This window comes from Vanessa atalanta, chromosome 10 (genome assembly GCF_905147765.1).
Source record: "Vanessa atalanta chromosome 10, ilVanAtal1.2, whole genome shotgun sequence".
NCBI lineage: Eukaryota > Metazoa > Arthropoda > Insecta > Lepidoptera > Nymphalidae > Vanessa > Vanessa atalanta.
The window spans coordinates 7,728,210-7,746,608 of NC_061880.1; the positions used below are offsets into that span (position 1 = coordinate 7,728,210).

General features: G+C 32.5%; 1 protein-coding gene and 1 long non-coding RNA gene across 2 annotated transcripts; one reads left to right on the forward strand and one right to left on the reverse strand.

Annotated features, from left to right (window-relative positions):
• LOC125066685 lies at nt 1-9,312 on the reverse strand. Its single transcript, XR_007119696.1, has 3 exons — nt 9,156-9,312; nt 1,366-1,610; nt 1-307 (listed from the first exon to the last, which is right to left on the reverse strand). It is a non-coding gene; the product is annotated as an uncharacterized LOC125066685 (long non-coding RNA).
• Nucleotides 9,313-11,828: 2,516 nt separating this feature from the next.
• LOC125067085 lies at nt 11,829-14,781 on the forward strand. Its single transcript, XM_047675464.1, has 3 exons — nt 11,829-13,411; nt 13,913-14,480; nt 14,612-14,781. The coding sequence occupies exons 1-3, from the start codon at nt 11,829-11,831 to the stop codon at nt 14,705-14,707; spliced, it is 2,247 nt and encodes a 748-aa protein (XP_047531420.1). The 3' UTR covers nt 14,708-14,781.
• Nucleotides 14,782-18,399: the final 3,618 nt, after the last annotated feature.

The window sequence follows — 18,399 nt, forward strand, 5'->3', positions numbered from 1 at the left end:
TGCAAATGATGATGCTTTAATTGTTAACATGATACAAGGCTTTGTTAGTACGCGAGACACCCTAAACCGTTGAAGTGAAGAGAATAAGCTAAAACGCCACTAACATTATTTTTTATTTTATATCAAATCTTTTTGGTAGTTGGTGACGTTTTGTAGATAAGCGATGATTGTGGAGCCGACGTTGATTCAGCAAATATGCATGTCGACAAATGTTTTCTTGTCTTTGAATGTAGAACCCCAGGCGCCGTAATTTTTCTGCTCCGGCTTTTTCTTTTCTTGAATAGTTGACTGGCTAGCTGTGGGTTTTCTGAAAAATAATATTTTATTTATTATAAATGATTTATTTTCGATATACATTTATTAAGATCGTGTGGTTTTCATTAATCTCATCTCAACTCTCCATGAGTTGAATAATCTGAAGGAATTGTTCTTGTTGAGCAGAAATAACAATGCAATAAACACACATTTAAAAAATACCATGCTCGAAATTAAATGGGATAAGAGCAGCTATATATGACTTTCATAGACGTTCAATTAGAACGTAATATAAAAAACCTTCAGAGAACGAACGATAAAACGATAAATAATTAAAGTAAAATCAAATGAGTCAATTCCTCAATAAAAATAATGAACTGTATTTTTATATAGTCTTATTTTACATACATAAGGTTATTGTTTAACCCAATTATCCAAGTACACATTAGCATATTGTGAATCTAATAATAATATATTTGCATGTTCTATCTGTCTTTGTTCTTGTATAGGTATTTGGTATGTGCCCAAAAACCCAATACCTATACATATAGGTAGAACAAAATCTGACATGACAGGTGTTAGACTTGATAATAACAAACATAGTTTGTTTAAATTTAATCGGACATTTATTTTACACTTACATATTTATAAACGAACAAAACAAGCAGTAATTTTGAATTTTGAGTATTCTAAAACGAATTATATGCGTATGTAAAACCTGGCAGGAGTTTCCCTGCCTATGTACATACTGTTGATGTGCTGCAGAGTTATCAAAATAAAAACATACTTCACTTAACTACTTTTACAAGCACTTTTGAATCGTCATGTTGCTGAATTGTATTAAACGTAAAGCTACCACCAGTTCGGAATCTTGATTCTATTGAGAAAGACCGACAAGAAACTCAGTAGTCACTCTTTTAGAAAAATTTAAACAGTCATGTTGGGTCCGATAAATATAACTAAATTTATTTAATATATCCTTGCAATTGATACACGTTATACAATAATATAGATCTACATTTTTCCAAATAATTGAGCTAATTTATACTACACGCAATACTATACTTTGTCCCTATTAAAATTAGACTTATCGTAGAAATAATAGCTTACTTGATTGGAGCAGATACATCGAATTGCTTGCAAGCATATGTCGCCTTAGTGGCAGTTTTGCATTCATCGCCGCGGGCCATCTTGTCGACCGTGTTTTAGTGGGAGATGATGATGGATGATGAGTGAAGAAGTTACGACGGACACTCTACGGTACGTGCTGAATGTGAGTTAGTACGGCGTGCTCCAAACGGTTCCCGGTATTAGCACGACGACTGCCTTTTCGGGTGCACAGATTTTTAGCGAGCCTGAAAAAAACATATTTAATGTCATTAATATAAATTAAGTTTTGAATCTTTTTTTGTAAGATAAGTAGCAAATGAGTCACATGATGGTAAGTAGTCGTCACAATATCCAACCCCCATTATTATTGTAATAATAAATAAAATATTAACAATCTATTACGATTTCATTAAACCACCAACCTTGGGAACTAAGATGTCCCTTGTGCCTTGTTACACTGGCTCACTCACCATCCAAATATTAAGTAGTTGTTGGGCGGTAGAATATGTGATGAGTGGCTCATACCAACCAAACATGCAAAAAGCCGTATAAACACACCATTAAGTTATATAAAGAGTTGAAACTTTGTACAGTTCTGTGAGAGTTTTGGTATAAAACCATCAACGTACACGTAGGTGGCGTTTGAATTGTAACGGAAATATTTATCCCAATAAAAATTAATAATTTCCATACCAATATAAATGAGAGTATTAAAATTACTTTATACCGAGTAAATAAATATTGCTTAATATAAACATAACTATTATTTCCTTGATTAAAATTATTTACAAAAAGCTATAGTTTAATTTATATATACTTAATATTTAATATAAAAAGCATGTAAAAGAAACAGAAATAGTACAATTTGTAAATTTGTAACGTAAATAATATTCGTTATACAATATTCTCTCTCCACTTCTCTTTTCTGTTTTCATTAATAACATTTCACGTGTCATCTCTTCTCCCTTTCATCTGTATGCAGATGACTTACAGCTGTATCGTCATTGTCAGTTGAGTGAGTTGTCTGAGACTGTTGACTGCCTAAACTAAGACCTTTTGGCTGTTCAGTTATGGGCCAAATCTTATGGCTTACTGGTTAACCCTGCCAAATCACAAGCAATGATCATTGGTAGCAGTAGGCTAAGAAGTAAAATTGACTGGCCATTTGTGCCCTGTATCAAGTATGCTGGGGTTCCAATAGCCTATCATGAAAACGTAAAAAACTTGGGCCTGATCATTGACTGCAACATGTCTTGGACGTCTCATCTCAACGATATTAGTAAACGTATGCATTTCACGTTTCACTCTCTCAAACGTCTCCAATATTTTCTCCCTTTCAACACCAAAATTATGCTCGCTCAATCTCTTCTTCTCCCTATTCTCGACTACGCTGATGTTTGCTTTCTGGATGTGACAGAGGAACAGCTTAATAAGTTAGAGCGCTTACAAAATCTTGCTATTCGCTTTATTTTCGGGCTACGTAAGTACGACCATGTGTCTCTTTTCCGCGCTCAACTTAAATGGCTGCCTATCCGATTTCGCCGTGATATGCACATCCTTTCGGTCCTTTTCAATATTCTCACAAACCCTAATATTCCTGAATACCTCAGCTCCCGCCTCAACCTGCTTCCTCCTTCAACCCGCTCCAGGCGTTCTTGCATCACTACGATGCTCGATGTGCCTCGGAGTAACAGCAAATTTCGACTTCAGTCGTTCACAGTACGAGCTCCGCTACTATGGAACAAACTTCCTAAATACATACAGGACAGTACTACTATTGATATATTTAAAAAACGATTAAGACAGCATTTCCTGACACAAGTTTACCCTTCATCATAAACTTTGATATTAATATGTGTGTATCTATGTATATTATATATATATATATATATATATATATATATATATATATATATATATGTGTGTATTGGTGTATATATTTATATATATATATATATGTGTATGAATGTGTATTTATATAAATATTTTTTTTATAAGCAATGATGCACTACATTGCCCGCTGATTGACTCTTATCACTCACCTCCATAGGTTGACTGGAAGAGATCTCTTTTAGAGATAAGTCCGCCTTTGCTTATGTTTTCTCTATTTTGTTATTTTCTGTAATGTCTTTTTAAGTGCAATAAAGAATATATATATTTTAATCGCACTGATGAAATATAAATATTAAATTATAAATACTTGACAAGACAAAGAAATTAACTTTAATTATAAACACGATATTAACATATTAAAATGTTTATAACTGGTAACACTACAAGTCGTCCTGGGTTGTTGTTTTCTTAAAATAATTTATATTACACTAAGTTCATTATGTAATATAAAAGGCTAATATGTGCATAAACTTATTATACGCATAATATTAATATAAATGCGACAACAATAAGGTCCAGTAAGTTGTTAAACTGGATAAACAGCCTGATGCAATAGTATGCTATGATGCCATCACCCTCATTTCAATATTGTTTATAAGGGTTACCATGGTTTGCATTTAAATTGCGTTAATAAAAATATTAGAAATTACGTTTCTGAGACATTTGTTTATTATAAGTATTCTTCCTGCTTTGTTAGTTATTTCATTTCCTATTCCATTTTATACAACAAATGTATCAAAATTACGCAAATTTAAAATTAATACAATAGAGACTTTCAAAGTTAATACCTATAGATTTTTTAATTAAATATTTTAGTCAATTGGACTCCGTATAAAATATAAAATATCCTTAAAACGAAGTCTTTTGCTAGTTTTGCCAAAGATTACCAAATTTACTTTTCATATAAATTTGGGCGTCACCCTTTAGAATATTCACTTTGACATGCCGTACAAATGTGGTTCGCGCAGCCATATTTAAAAAATGGCGCCCAAAAATACGTTCTACAAGCTTTTTATGATTCAAGTGTTACAGGTTAATGTAATATGTAATCACGACTATCGTTACTGAATTTTAAAACAGTCTAACCCCGAACGATAAAGCAAAACTTGTGCATACAGTGTGCTAACTATAATTTTATACAGTTTTATTTATTTTACTGCTTAAAAACTTATATAGCATCTCCATGATTAACGATGGAAATTGTTATGTAATAAATTAAACGAAAAAATTCGCAGAATTAATATATACTTTAAGTACATTACTTTCTAACTTGATTATGCCGCGAGAAATACAAAAATATATCTTTCGTGAAGACCTCGAGCATCTTTTGAGTTGTACAAGTCATGTCAACTGCGACATTCATAACACTTACATGTAGGTCAGAACTCTAAATCTGTATAACTTATTTTTAAACGCATTTACAGTATTACTTTAACTTAAACATTTAAATGAGATACTATTATTGCAATATAATCAATAATAAATTTAAATCGTTGTTTTGAATATTTATTGTCAGTTATTGGTATTTTAATATTTTTGAAAATAAAAGTGCAAAGTGTTCACCTTTGCTCACAAATATTACACCATCACCGCTTGGTGATCTTTTGATCAGGTTACGTTCCTTGCGCATGTAATTAACTCATAATTCTAAAAGGGCTTCATCTTTTATAAAGCCCTTTTTGCCAATAAATAACATATAGTAATTAATTAATAAATATAGTATTTAGGTACAGTGATTACATATCTCTGCATTACATTGTCCAATTATTAATATAATATATAATTAATATATATCCCAAAAAAGTAGGTTCATCGTGTTACTCACGATTACTCATTAATAAATATCGTCATCCATTAATTTTAACGGATATCCCGATATTTATTAATATAATATACAATTTCTATGACTTATCGAGAGAACTAGTTTTCATGTAAATTCATAAATACTATTAAGTATCAAAATACTACATTTGAATACACGTGATACGTGCATGTCGCAAGATAGCAACAAACCAGTTCAAACCAGTAACGAGAACTTTTTTAATTTTCATCTGTAGCTTGTAAAATATATTTATGCGTTTGACATTTTCACGCTTTACCAAACAAAGCTGATAAACTACTTAAAACGACGAATAACCCCCAAAATGTTGTTATAAATTAATATATTATAAAAATTTATTACTAAAACTTAAAGAGGTAGTTAAGAAAAAATAAAAAACATTCAATATTATTTGTAAATTTTACATAAATCAAACTTTGAGGTTCATAGGCAGAGGCAGATTTAATTGACATATCTATGAAATCTATCTCTCTGCATAAAAAAAATTTATTCCTATTAACAAAATTTTGATCAGTTTTTTTATAAAAGTTCAATGACTATTTAGATGTCAGTTATGTCACGCGAGAGCAAGGTGAATAGCACGCGGCGTCCGCGTGGTCACCTAGAAAACATCGCATAGATTTAAACGTTCCTTGTAAACACTAACCGGTTTTAAAATACATAAATTAAGACAATAGTTTATTATTCATATATTAGATATTACTAATAAATAACAAAATAAAATGTTTTACTATGAAATTTTGTAAAAATATTGCAAATGAATTTTAAATCTTCAATTACTATACCTAATAAAAATGTTATGCAATTATTTATTTTCACTTATGTTTTATTGTTTTTTCATTAATTCATTTCAATATATTATTTATTAGTCGTAACAACCCATTTCTTAAACTTGGTCGCAGAAAATAAGTTGTATTGCTTTTTAATATTCGTTAAGTCATTATGACATATTTATGAACAATTAATAGGCAATTTAAAAATATTCAAATCGTTAGTGAGAAAATTAAACTCCATCAATGGAAAATTTTGTGGCTCCAAATATCTGAAATACAGATCTCTTGGCCGAAGCTTAATTGGAAAGCAGAAATGTTAGTTACTTCTTTAAAATTAAATTTATAATATTATTTTCAAAGTAAAAACGTACTTTGTCTAAACCACTTAAATAACAACTAGTAAACAAAAAACTCGAGGGTTTTATTAATGGCCATTATAAAATTACGCTACCTATCTTTAGATCAACCACCTAAGTATGAAAATAAATATCAAATTATTGTATTATTAGTTTTAAGTCTATACAATAATTGGAAGTAGGTAAAATCTGGTAACATCAGATTTTGAAGTGACGAGTTAGCAAAAAACTAAATTGCTTCGAATGTAAATTAAGTTGAAACTTGGATCAAATTTTGAAACTTAATTAACAAGGTTTTCAATTTGACATGTGTTATATCAGTGTGAAATGTTAAATTTTTACGCCATGTTAATGTTAAAATTAAATAATTAACGGAAATAGCAATAAAGATTACACATCGGATTTATATTTAAAAAAAAAAACAAATCAGGAGTTCAGCTTTAAAAACTCAGTCCTGTCATCATCACAACTCTAAGATTAAGGTACATTAATGTTTTAATTTATTTCATTATTTATGTACCACACATTTAAGAATTTCGAAATATTGAAAAAAATTGTACTACAAAGGAAAACTTATAAGATATTTTTTTCTAGCCTCTGTTGAGTGTTAGTAAATTAGTCAAATGAGTGAGTAGAATTATAATTAATACATTATTTACAATTTTATTAAAATCCTTTGTGAAGAAATTTAGTTATAGAATAGAATAAATTTATTATAGGTATAGCCTAACACCACAGTAATTTCAAGGAAAAGTCCTTCTTTCGAGAGGTGCTTCATTTCAAATATATAACTCACCTCTCAGTTGAAGTTTACGGACTCGAACTCATACAATAATTTCTGATTTTTTATGTACTTCATTAGTCATCGTGAGAAAACCTATATCTGTCGGTGAAATTATGCTAGACATCAGCGGAGCAACGTGGTAGAATGATATCCAAACCGTCCCCTACTAGAGAAGAGTCTTTCAGCAGCCCATGTGACATATATCTACTGTTACTATTACTTTTTTTTAAAGTAATGACATTTCCGCTTTTTCGTCGGACTTACGATTCAAAACGGAAAGTTAAAATTCTTGTCATATTATCGTGATATTTATAATCTTTAATTTATGAATATCAATTCGAACATTTACAAATTCTTTTACCGTTTATTAATAACTAAAATATTTAAACTTATAACATTCGGAATATGGAATTAATAAAATAAGAACTAAAACTAATTTATTTTCTATGTCTAACGACGAATTATGAAGCTGAAAAACAAAGAAACATGATCTGAAACTAAAGTTAAGTTTGGGATTTTAAAAACTCAAACTTAACGGTAACTTAAAAGTACATTACAAGACATTTTTTATTTATAAGTTGAAGTTGTTCATTCGAAGTTTTTTTCGATATGCAATAGTCTAGGAGTTCATATAGTGTAACATATATAACATAACACTTTATTTTTGGAAATGATTTTATTCGTCTTTTTTAGACAAATAAACTGGTCTTCTAATTTTTGTTGCCGCACAACTTAACTTTCAAGTCCGTTGTCAACCCTTGGCATGACTAGTGTCGGTCAAACAGGGATATAATAAAATTTTCAACGTAAATTAATCCATCTATACGCAAAAACAAGCTAAGTAGATAACGGCCGTGACAGGCAGACAATAAAATCATCTTTATTTTTTAAAACAAGGTTGATTACTTGTTATTCCAAAAATATATTTTGAAGGTTCTTATCTGGCTTAGCATTACGTTGATACATTTTAAATTATATTTACACTTTTGAGTTTGTTACTCATTTTCGTAAACTTATAGATGAGAGAAAACCTACTATACAAGAATGTAGCATATATAAGAAAGCATACCATAATCAACACTGGGGGAAATTCTACTATCTTATATCGGCTATGATTCGTTCCTAATTCGATTCCGATTCTTATATCAGTTACATATTTATATCGATATCGACTCTTGTTATATTTCGTTTAAAATTCGAATGAACCTCAAATAGATCTTTGTTGTGTTGTAGTATATGAAAACGGCTAAATGGCAACGATTATATTTCGATTCGATTGCGTTAAAATAAAAATTTGTTAGTTAAACTGGCGACCTGTTTTTTTTGTTTTGTTGCTTTTTTTTTATTAAATGTACTTTAACAAATTAATTCAAAAGATAAGACGTTAGATCGACATGTCGAACATTACAAAATACAAGTCGAAGTTGGCCTCCCAGACGTTTATCACTACTTTACACTTAAAATAAAAGCAATAAAATACAAAAGAACTACAAACATTATACACATACTTAAGGCTTTAGAAAGTCCGAATTACAAAATTAACGTTTTATGCTATTAATAATTTTCATCAAAATTATTAAGGAAAATATGAAACACCTGTGACTCAATACTTATTTTGTATTATTTGCCGTCTAACGACTGCAAAATTTGAAACTGAACCTGTATAATCTGGTACTGGTTAATTAGACGGCACTGGTTCATTAAAAGGTTTACTTTCAGTTTAAGACTGATATATACGACCTGCTTTATCCGCAACTTCGATCATATGAACACATTCAATGTAAACGATTTTAAAACATCCTCTGAAGATCTTGTCAATTATTATCTAATACTATATTTCATTCCTCGAGATAAAAATGTTTATCGACGAGTGACAAACTATGTCAGGTAATAATTAGCCTGGCTTTTATTTCCATGTTCACAATATAATCTTTTGACAATCAATCTTTTCGTAAAATATTTTGTCTATGGTACAAGTTAGTAGGGTACAGAACTATAGAAATAAATTATTCTGAGTAGCATCTTGTTTTAGAAAGCTCATATTAAAACGTTTGAACTACATTTTAAAATGAAATTTCCAAGAATGTTACGATGGTAAAATATAATATAATTTTACCTTTACAATTTACATTTAACTTACTAACCTTGGCAAAAATTTGTCGGTTATCGCGAATTTTCTCTTCAATTTTGTCATTGACACATAAATTTTTCTAATAAAAATTATAAAACAACACTGAATAAACAGAATTTAGCGGCCGAATTAAACGGGAACAAGTTCCGAACTGTGACCGGTTGTATCGAGCCTGCATTTATGTACATACATCGGATCTGGTTCTCATACTTGTTTCCTGACGTCACTCTCAGTCCTATCTATATTCCTACCAAGCTCAGCCCGCATCTTTGTACAAATAAACTTTGAAATATAATTAGTTGACTGTTGGAAGATTTTCATTTTACATAAAAACCATTAACTCAATAAAGAATTTGACAAAATAGTGATTTTAATTATGAAATATATTGTTTTCGTTAACATGCTTAACAGTAGTTTTAAAAAAAAAAATGTATGACTCTCTTATATGCCTAATTCTTTGTTGATTATTATTGATAGTAATATTCTTTTCATCATTATTGGTACAAAAGGGCCATTCGATTTTAAATGATCGCCATCGCCCATAGACATTAGCGCCATACGCCAAACGTCACCAATGTTAGACACCGGAACACAAATATATTGCTGTTTAGCGGTAGAATAAATGATGAGTAGGTGGTACCTACCAGACGTTTGCACAAAGCCCTAACATCAATAAATTTAAAAAATATCAAAGTAATTGTTCTGATTTAGGCAACACCTAAAAGTAATATCTTATTACAAAAAAAAAACATAATGTTCACAGAAATGTATAATTCGATTCAAATGGAAACCAATTTATTAAAAAAATATTTTACTGATTGATATTTTAAACTGTGTGTAAAATTAATAAGGTAATGGTGAAGTGCGATTTAATGATAACTTTAATAAAACTTTTTTTAAAGATTTGAGCTATTACTTTATTAAAATAAGAGTTATGAACATTAATTGCTTATACAAATAAGAAAATATTAAAAAACCTTTTAAATTATAACCGCGTTAAACATTTCCCCGTAGAATTGCAATTCCGATCCTCTTTGCAAAAATAGACCTCCTATCACCAGTGGAGATAATAACGCGAGGTTATACTTTTAATGAAGGTTTTTGCACTACTACTCCAAGGTTCAAGTGTTTCAACGGCAAATGGGACTAAAACATAATTTGGTATAAAAGAAGAATATTTGAATCTTTTGACTTCAGCTTTTTATGAGGCGGTTCCACCTCTTAACATTGTTTCTCTAATATGAGATGCAGCTCGCGGGTCATCGCAGGTAGCGTCCTCGTTCCTAAGGAACCAATGTGCGTTCATCAGGTCTCCTGTCATCATCACGACTAATTCCACGGGACTCAATAAGAGCAGTCATTGATGGCAAAAAAACATTTTTATTTATCATTAAGAAACTGTGGCGGAAAATCTGAACTTTTTGGAGAAGAGAAATCAAATCAAAATATACTTTATTCAAGTAGGCTTCTACAAGCACTTTTGAATGGTCATTTAACAAACTATTTAAAGTAAAGTTACCACCGGTTCGGAATGTAGATTCTACCGAGAAGAACCGGCAAGAAACTCAGTAGTTACTCTTTTTCAACGTCTAAAGTACAGTCATGTTAGTTAAATACAATTATATATGTATGTTATGTCTACTGCCTGGAAGTCAATAAGCATTCTCCACGCGTTTTTATCATCAATATAATCTTGTATCGAATAATATGCCTTCAAAACACGTCCAACCATAATCCAAAAGAGTCCACCTTCTTTCCATACGGGCATCTGTGCTCAAAGCACAGCAGTGTTCCCAGTCTTCGGAAACATTCACTGTCTAAAAGTGTCCCGATATTTTCAGAGGGTAACGTATGCAACCAGTGACCTGACTCTTTAGACGATAACGCTAGAAGCCTTACATCGTTTTTAGCAATTTTGTGTCAAATTATGTAGTCTAACTTGGACCAATGATGATTCTCAAAGTTTTGTTTAGTGACTTCCTAAAATATATCGCCATGACCCACTGTCATTCCTTCTAGTTCTCTATCGCCTCTGTAACATTTGTTATTTGGACTGTAGGTCTACTGGAAGCGTAGCTTGAGTTCAAAAATACTCATAAAGAGATAAAGTGAGATTCTAATGAATTTTAAGGAGGGCATCGATTTGATTGGTAAAGCTAGGAAATTTCCAGATTGGGTTCGCGTGCACGAAGAAAAAGCAATATTTTGTATTGTTTTGTTCCAGTTTTAAAGAGTAGGTAAGAGTAGGTGTGCGTATAGTGTAAGAAATTTATATGTACCCACAAATTTTTACTAAAATATTGTTATGTTAAGTGTATAAAAAGAGCGGTAAAATCATTGTTAGGCAGTCGGTCGTTATGCTGCTTGTCGTAAGGTTCGATCCGTGAGAACCGTACATGTAAAAACGCGAATATAAAGTTGTTAAAAATTGTAGTTGTGAAGCGTAAGAGTGGAAACTATGTCCAATTTGTGAATTGTGTAAAACTACGTATTGTGTAATATTGTGTATTGTGGAAGTTTATTGTATTCAGTGAGTGATAATTTATGGAAAATGATTAAAAAGTGTTAAAGTGCAGTTAGTTGGTGTTTTTATTATAACCGCTACCCTTCTGAGATATTTTATCAAATCTCAGAAGTGGGATAAAACGCGGAAAAGTACTGACCGTTGCTTCACCTACGCCTAGAGATGGAAAGTCGGCAATCCAAGCGTTCACTACATAAACGCCGCAAGAGAAGGCGAGAAGTTGAGTGTACTAGCACGTCATCGAGTTCGAGTGATCCAGTTATAGAACGACACCATCGTTCTGGACAGAGACATACTAAAGACGAATCTCGTAATGCTGGCCGGAGTCGTGGCCGGAGTCGTGACCGGAGTCGTGGCCGCAGTCGTGGCCGCAGTCGTGGCCGCAGTCGTGGCCGCAGCCGAGACCGCAGCCGTGGCCGCAGCCGAGACCGCAGCCGTGGTCGCAGTCCTGGTCATAGACGTGACCGCAGTCACCGCCACAGTCGCAGTCGCAGCCAAGGAACCAGTCGTGGGCGCAAGCAGGGCAGCAGCCACACGCCGCATCGAAATGATGTTCAAGGTACAGATTCTACCAATGTTATTTCACGCGATAGTAATAACAGTACGCAATCAGATTTAGATAAATTTATTAATACCTTATCATCGGCTATAACCGGAACTAATAATACAGATAAGTTCCAAAATACGGTAAATACAATACCAGAATTTGATCCATCATTAAAAAACCAAACGATGTCTATGTGGTTAAATAAAATAAATGAGTGTGCTTCCATTTTTGGTTGGTCCGAAAGACAAACTATTCATTTCGCTTTATCTAGACTTAGTGGTTTAGCAAAGATGTGGTACGAAAGTCTACCCTCACTTCTTTATTCTTGGTCCGATTGGCAAAATAAGTTGTTAGATGCATTTCCTTGCCATGAAAACTATGGTCAACTTTTAAATGATATGCTTTTAAGGAGGGCAAGATTCGGCGATTCATTAGAGGAATATTTTTACGAAAAAAGTGTTCTTTTAAATCGATATGGTATTAGTGGTAGAAAAGCTGTTGACTGTATTATTTTTGGTATCGATGATCGAACAATTAGAATGGGTGCAGAAGCTGCACAATATGAAGATCCCAATAAGTTATTAACGTTTTTGAAAAGTGTTAAGGTTACAAAAAGAGTAGATAAAACAATTGTTAATAATTCTAATCAAAGTACCCAAAATTTTAATAATATTAAGCGAACATTCCCTGAAAGACGATCTAACGTACATTGTTACAACTGTGGTCAAACTGGCCATTATAGCTCCAAATGTCTTCAACCTATTAAACGTTGCATTAAATGTCGTCTCATTGGTCATTTAGCTAGTGAATGCACGAAAGAAAACATATCTAGTGGAAATAATCAAAACTCTAATTCTGTTAATACAGGAAATAATAGCGATAAAACTGTTATGAATATAAATAGTTCGAATGATGATGAAAAATACTACAAGAAAGCTTTCGTTAATGGTGTTATGGTAGAGTCGTTTGTTGATTTAGGTAGTAGAAAAACATTATTACGCGAGACCGAAGCCCGAAAAATATTGAGTACGTGGAATAAAAGTAATACTAACACTTTAGTAGGGTTCGGTAATTCGACCGTCACACCAATAGGTAGTAGTGATGCGCAAGTCATTGTTGACGGTGTTTCTGGTATAACAGAGATTCTTATTGTACCTGATATATTTTTGCCAAAATATCCAATGTTAATTGGTCATTCGTATACTGAACAAAGTCATATTGTCATAATTAAAACTAGTGATACTTTAAAAATCATTACTAATATAAATGAAACGGACATTGAAAAATTCGATATTAAATTAAAATCTAATGTTGTTATTAATGGATTGACAATAGTTGATGTTTATTGTGAGCCAAATTATAAAGGTGAATTGTATATAGAAGGAAGTCTAAGATTAGAACCGCGTAAAGAATATTTTGTGTTAAAGGGGTTATATACGATTGATAGTGATAATAGTAAAATACTTATTAAATCTAAACCAAATTCAAATGTTACGTTATTACAAGGAGATACAATAGCAAGAGCATTTAAAATAAAACAAAAACCAGTATTAAGTGAAAACGTGTTGCGTATCGAAGAAGAAAATTTATGTGAATTTGATAATACTAAAAATAATATAGAAGATAAAGATATAATAATAGACAATAGTATAGAAAAACAATATCGTGATATGTTAATAACATTGTTAAATAATTATAGAAACTGTTTCGCTTTTAATTTAAGAGAATTAGGTTGTACTAAAGATGGAGAGCTCAATATTAAATTAACCGATGATCGACCAATTGTGTATAGACCTTATCGTTTGTCGTTTGATGAAAAAAAAGTAGTTAGGAATATGATTGACGAGATGATGACAGCTGGTATAATACGTGAATCAAATTCTCAATTTGCTAGTCCAATAATTATCGTTAAAAAGAAAACTGGCGATCGGAGATTGTGTGTTGATTTTAGGGCGCTTAACCGGAAAACCGTTAAAGAACACTATCCCCTACCTCGAATCGAAGACCAGCTGGACAATTTGTCAGGCTACAAATACTTTACTACTTTAGACCTTGCCTCTGGTTATTATCAGGTGCCAATTTGTGAAGAAAGCAAACATATAACTGCATTTGTTACTCCAGAAGGGCAATACGAGTTTAACCGGATGCCCTTTGGCCTGGCAAATGCTCCAGCTGTCTTCCAAAGGATTATAAACAAAGTCTTAAGCAAAACGAACTCGGATGTAGCCATGGCATACATGGATGATATTATTATTCCTTCAAAAACGGTTGAGGAAGGATTACATAAATTAAAAACTATTTTAGAACTATTAAAATCATCAGGCCTAACACTTAAATTATCGAAATGTAACTTTTTCATGACCACTGTAGACTTTCTAGGTTTTGAACTTTCCGAAAGCGGTATAAAGCCCGGTTCACAGAAAACCGATGCAGTAAAAAATTTTCCTCGCCCCACCTCACAACAAAATATTCGTCAGTTTTTAGGATTAGCTAACTTTTTTAGAAGATTCATTAAAAATTTTTCCATTATAGCCAGACCATTAACTCAATTGCTTAAAAAGGATAGTAAATTTATATGGACCGATGATCAAGAAAACGCTTTTGTTCAACTGAAATCTAAACTAAGTGCAAGACCGACTATGGCTTTATATGATCAGCATGCGGAAACAGAATTACATACGGATGCGTGTAAAATAGGTATTGGTGCTATCTTACTCCAACGATCTGGTTCGGGACCGTTCCGTGCCGTAGCTTACTTTAGTCGTCAAACTTCCCATGATGAACAACGGTTTACGTCCTATGATCTAGAAACGCTCGCGGTTATTTGCGCTTTACAACGTTTTAGGGTTTATTTACTTGGTCTAGAATTTAAAATTGTAACGGACTGTAATTCATTGCGAGCTACTTTTGAGAAACGTGACCTTATTCCCCGTGTCGCGAGATGGTGGAGCCAACTTCAAGAATTTAATTGTCACATTGAGTATAGGGCCGGTAACAAAATGAGTCATGCAGATGCTTTGAGTCGTAATCCCGTTAATAATAATAAAGATAATAATATAACGTTAGGAGATTCTGTCTTTACTATTAATTGCAATGACTGGTTAGCTACTGTTCAAAACACTGATCCAAAATTAAAACGTATTATTGATATCCTCACAGACAAACAAACTGACGAAGTAACTGACATAAAAAATAATTACCGTTATATTAATGAACATTTATATAGGAAAACCGATTCAGGGTTAAAATGGGTAGTTCCCAAAGCATCTAGATGGCGAATCGTTAAGCAGTGTCATGATGATATAGGTCATGTGGGAATAGATAAGGCCCTGGCAAAGATCTCTAGCGACTATTGGTTTCCAAAAATGAGGCCATTTGTTCAAAAATATGTGCGTTCGTGTCTAGACTGTGCCTACCATAAAGCTCCTGCGGGTAAACCAGAGGGGTTTTTAAACCCGATACCAAAAATTCCAAGCCCATTTCATACAATCCATTTGGATCATTTAGGTCCTTTCGTAAGAAGCCGAAACCGAAATACCTATTTACTTGTTGTAATTGATGCATTTTCAAAATTTATATTGATAAAACCAGTTCGCGGCACTGATACAAAATATGTAACATCAGTATTAAAAGATATCTTTTATACTTTTAGTGTTCCAAACAGACTAATATCAGATAGGGGCAGTAGTTTTACGAGTCTTGCATTTAAAAAATTCATGAATGAGTTAAATATTAAACATATTATGAATGCTGTGTCGACCCCCCGAGCTAACGGGCAGGTTGAGAGATACAACCGCACTATAACAGAATCATTAGCAGTTGAAAATAACAATTGTCCTGAAAATCGTTGGGATGATCATGTAGCTAAAATTCAGTGGTCTTTAAATAATACATTCAACAAAGGAATTGGACGTACACCGGCTGAAGTTCTGTTTGGTTTTAAAATGGTTAGCATGTCAGATAGTCGTATTAACGGTACAATCAATGATGATCTAGAGCGCGTAGTAGAAAGCAGAGATTCTATCCGCAACGAAGTAATAAATCATATATCTAAAAACCAAAAATATCAAAAAGAACAATTTGATAAACACAGAAAGCCACCACGTACATATCAAATTGGCGATCTCGTTCGTATTTCACGTAATCAACCTTCGACGGGTCAAAGTAAAAAGCTCCTACCTAAATTTCAGGGCCCATATAAAATAACAAAAATATTTGACAACGATAGGTATGAAATCGAAGATACACCGATAACAAAAAAAAGTAAAGGTAGCTATAAAGCGGTTGTTGCTGTTGATAAAATTCAGCCTTGGGTAATGTTCGATCGTCTTTCAGAGGATAGCGATAGCAATGAAAATGATAAGTCAAACGAGTCTAATAGTTCAAGTGACTCTAAATATGATTGTGATGTTGAATCTAGTTAATAATGAATAACGAATAAATATGTATAAATGTTTATGTAAAAATATAATTAAGGAATTGTATGAAAATTAATGTAAGTTAAGGTTAAGAACTGAATTATATATAAATAATAATTAACTTGTTTATGGTTATGAATTATAAAAAAAAGCGAATGTGTAATTTATAATTGATTAAGGATTTAAGATTATATTGAGTCATGTTTATTTAATCAGTAAGTAGATTCGGTGGGCAGATTGCCCTAGTAGACGGGCAGATTGCCCTAGTAGACGGGCAGATTGCCCTAGTAGCCGGGCAGATTGCCCTAGTAGGCGGGCAGATTGCCCTAGTAGCCGGGCAGATTGCCCTAGTAGGCGGGCAGATTGCCCTAGTAGCCGGGCAGATTGCCCTAGTAGCCGGGCAGATTGCCCTAGTAGACGGGCAGATTGCCCTAGTAGCCGGGCAGATTGCCCTAGTAGGCGGGCAGATTGCCCTAGTAGCCGGGCAGATTGCTCTAGTAGCCGGGCAGATTGCCCTAGTGGCCGGGCAGATTGCCCTAGAAGCCGGGCAGATTGCCCTAGTAGCCGGGCAGATTGCCCTAGTAGCCGGGCAGATTGCCCTATATGTATAATAGTTGTAGTAATTATATATTAATAATTTTAGTTATGTATGTTATGTCTTGCTGTTATTTTTTTTTCTTTTCTTTCTTTTTTGGAAACACGAGGTCGTGTTTCGGTGCAGGACGGCCGAACTGTAAGAAATTTATATGTACCCACAAATTTTTACTAAAATATTGTTATGTTAAGTGTATAAAAAGAGCGGTAAAATCATTGTTAGGCAGTCGGTCGTTATGCTGCTTGTCGTAAGGTTCGATCCGTGAGAACCGTACATGTAAAAACGCGAATATAAAGTTGTTAAAAATTGTAGTTGTGAAGCGTAAGAGTGGAAACTATGTCCAATTTGTGAATTGTGTAAAACTACGTATTGTGTAATATTGTGTATTGTGGAAGTTTATTGTATTCAGTGAGTGATAATTTATGGAAAATGATTAAAAAGTGTTAAAGTGCAGTTGGTGTTTTTATTATAACCGCTACCCTTCTGAGATATTTTATCAATAGGATATTCAGGCCTACAATATTCAGAGTCCTTTGATTTCAGTCATTCTTGAGAGTCGTTCTGATTGAATAAATGTAATAACTAAATCTCCACAATAATTAAAGCGATTATTCACTGTTATAAATTAATCCCAACTCCTAAAAAACAACAATTATCATTAACTTGTAGAAGTGCTATGGAAAATAACCTTTAATGTATTCAATGACATCAAACGTGTCTCGAGTCACGTATTGATATTATTATATTATATCTTAACAGAATAACAAATCGACTTTGTTCAAAGTTACAAAACACTAAAGATCTGTGAACCATGGAATATATGTCAATTAACAATTTTTTTTCAGTATATTTTTAGCATACAAAGTTTATGTTATTCGTTTTAATGTTGTTTTCGCTGTAGAATTACATAAGTACATAATATTTAATTTTTAAGTTATTGGTACTAAAAAGAAAATCGGCTAATTGTAACTCTTTTTATTAAATATAATATATACTTAATTGTAATGTTCAGACAACATAAAATAGAAAATGAAAACCAAATCCGAACACCATATAGTGGTATACACAACATCGACTCGAGTTTGTATCTACTATGGCTTTATAAACTAGTTACTGAACTAACGAGGCGGTGAATAATTTAATACATAATTATTAACAAATAAATATGACCAG

What these genes read in the sequence shown, in the direction of transcription:
- LOC125067085 (XM_047675464.1), top strand. Translation starts at nt 11,829, where the DNA reads ATGGAAAGTCGGCAATCCAAGCGTTCACTACATAAACGCCGCAAGAGA. An exon ending in CCAATGTTAATTGGTCATTC is followed by an intron (nt 13,412 to 13,912) that starts GTATACTGAACA and finishes AAATAATTATAG; the next exon opens with AAACTGTTTCGCTTTTAATT. An exon ending in TTATTATTCCTTCAAAAACG is followed by an intron (nt 14,481 to 14,611) that starts GTTGAGGAAGGA and finishes ACTTTCCGAAAG; the next exon opens with CGGTATAAAGCCCGGTTCAC.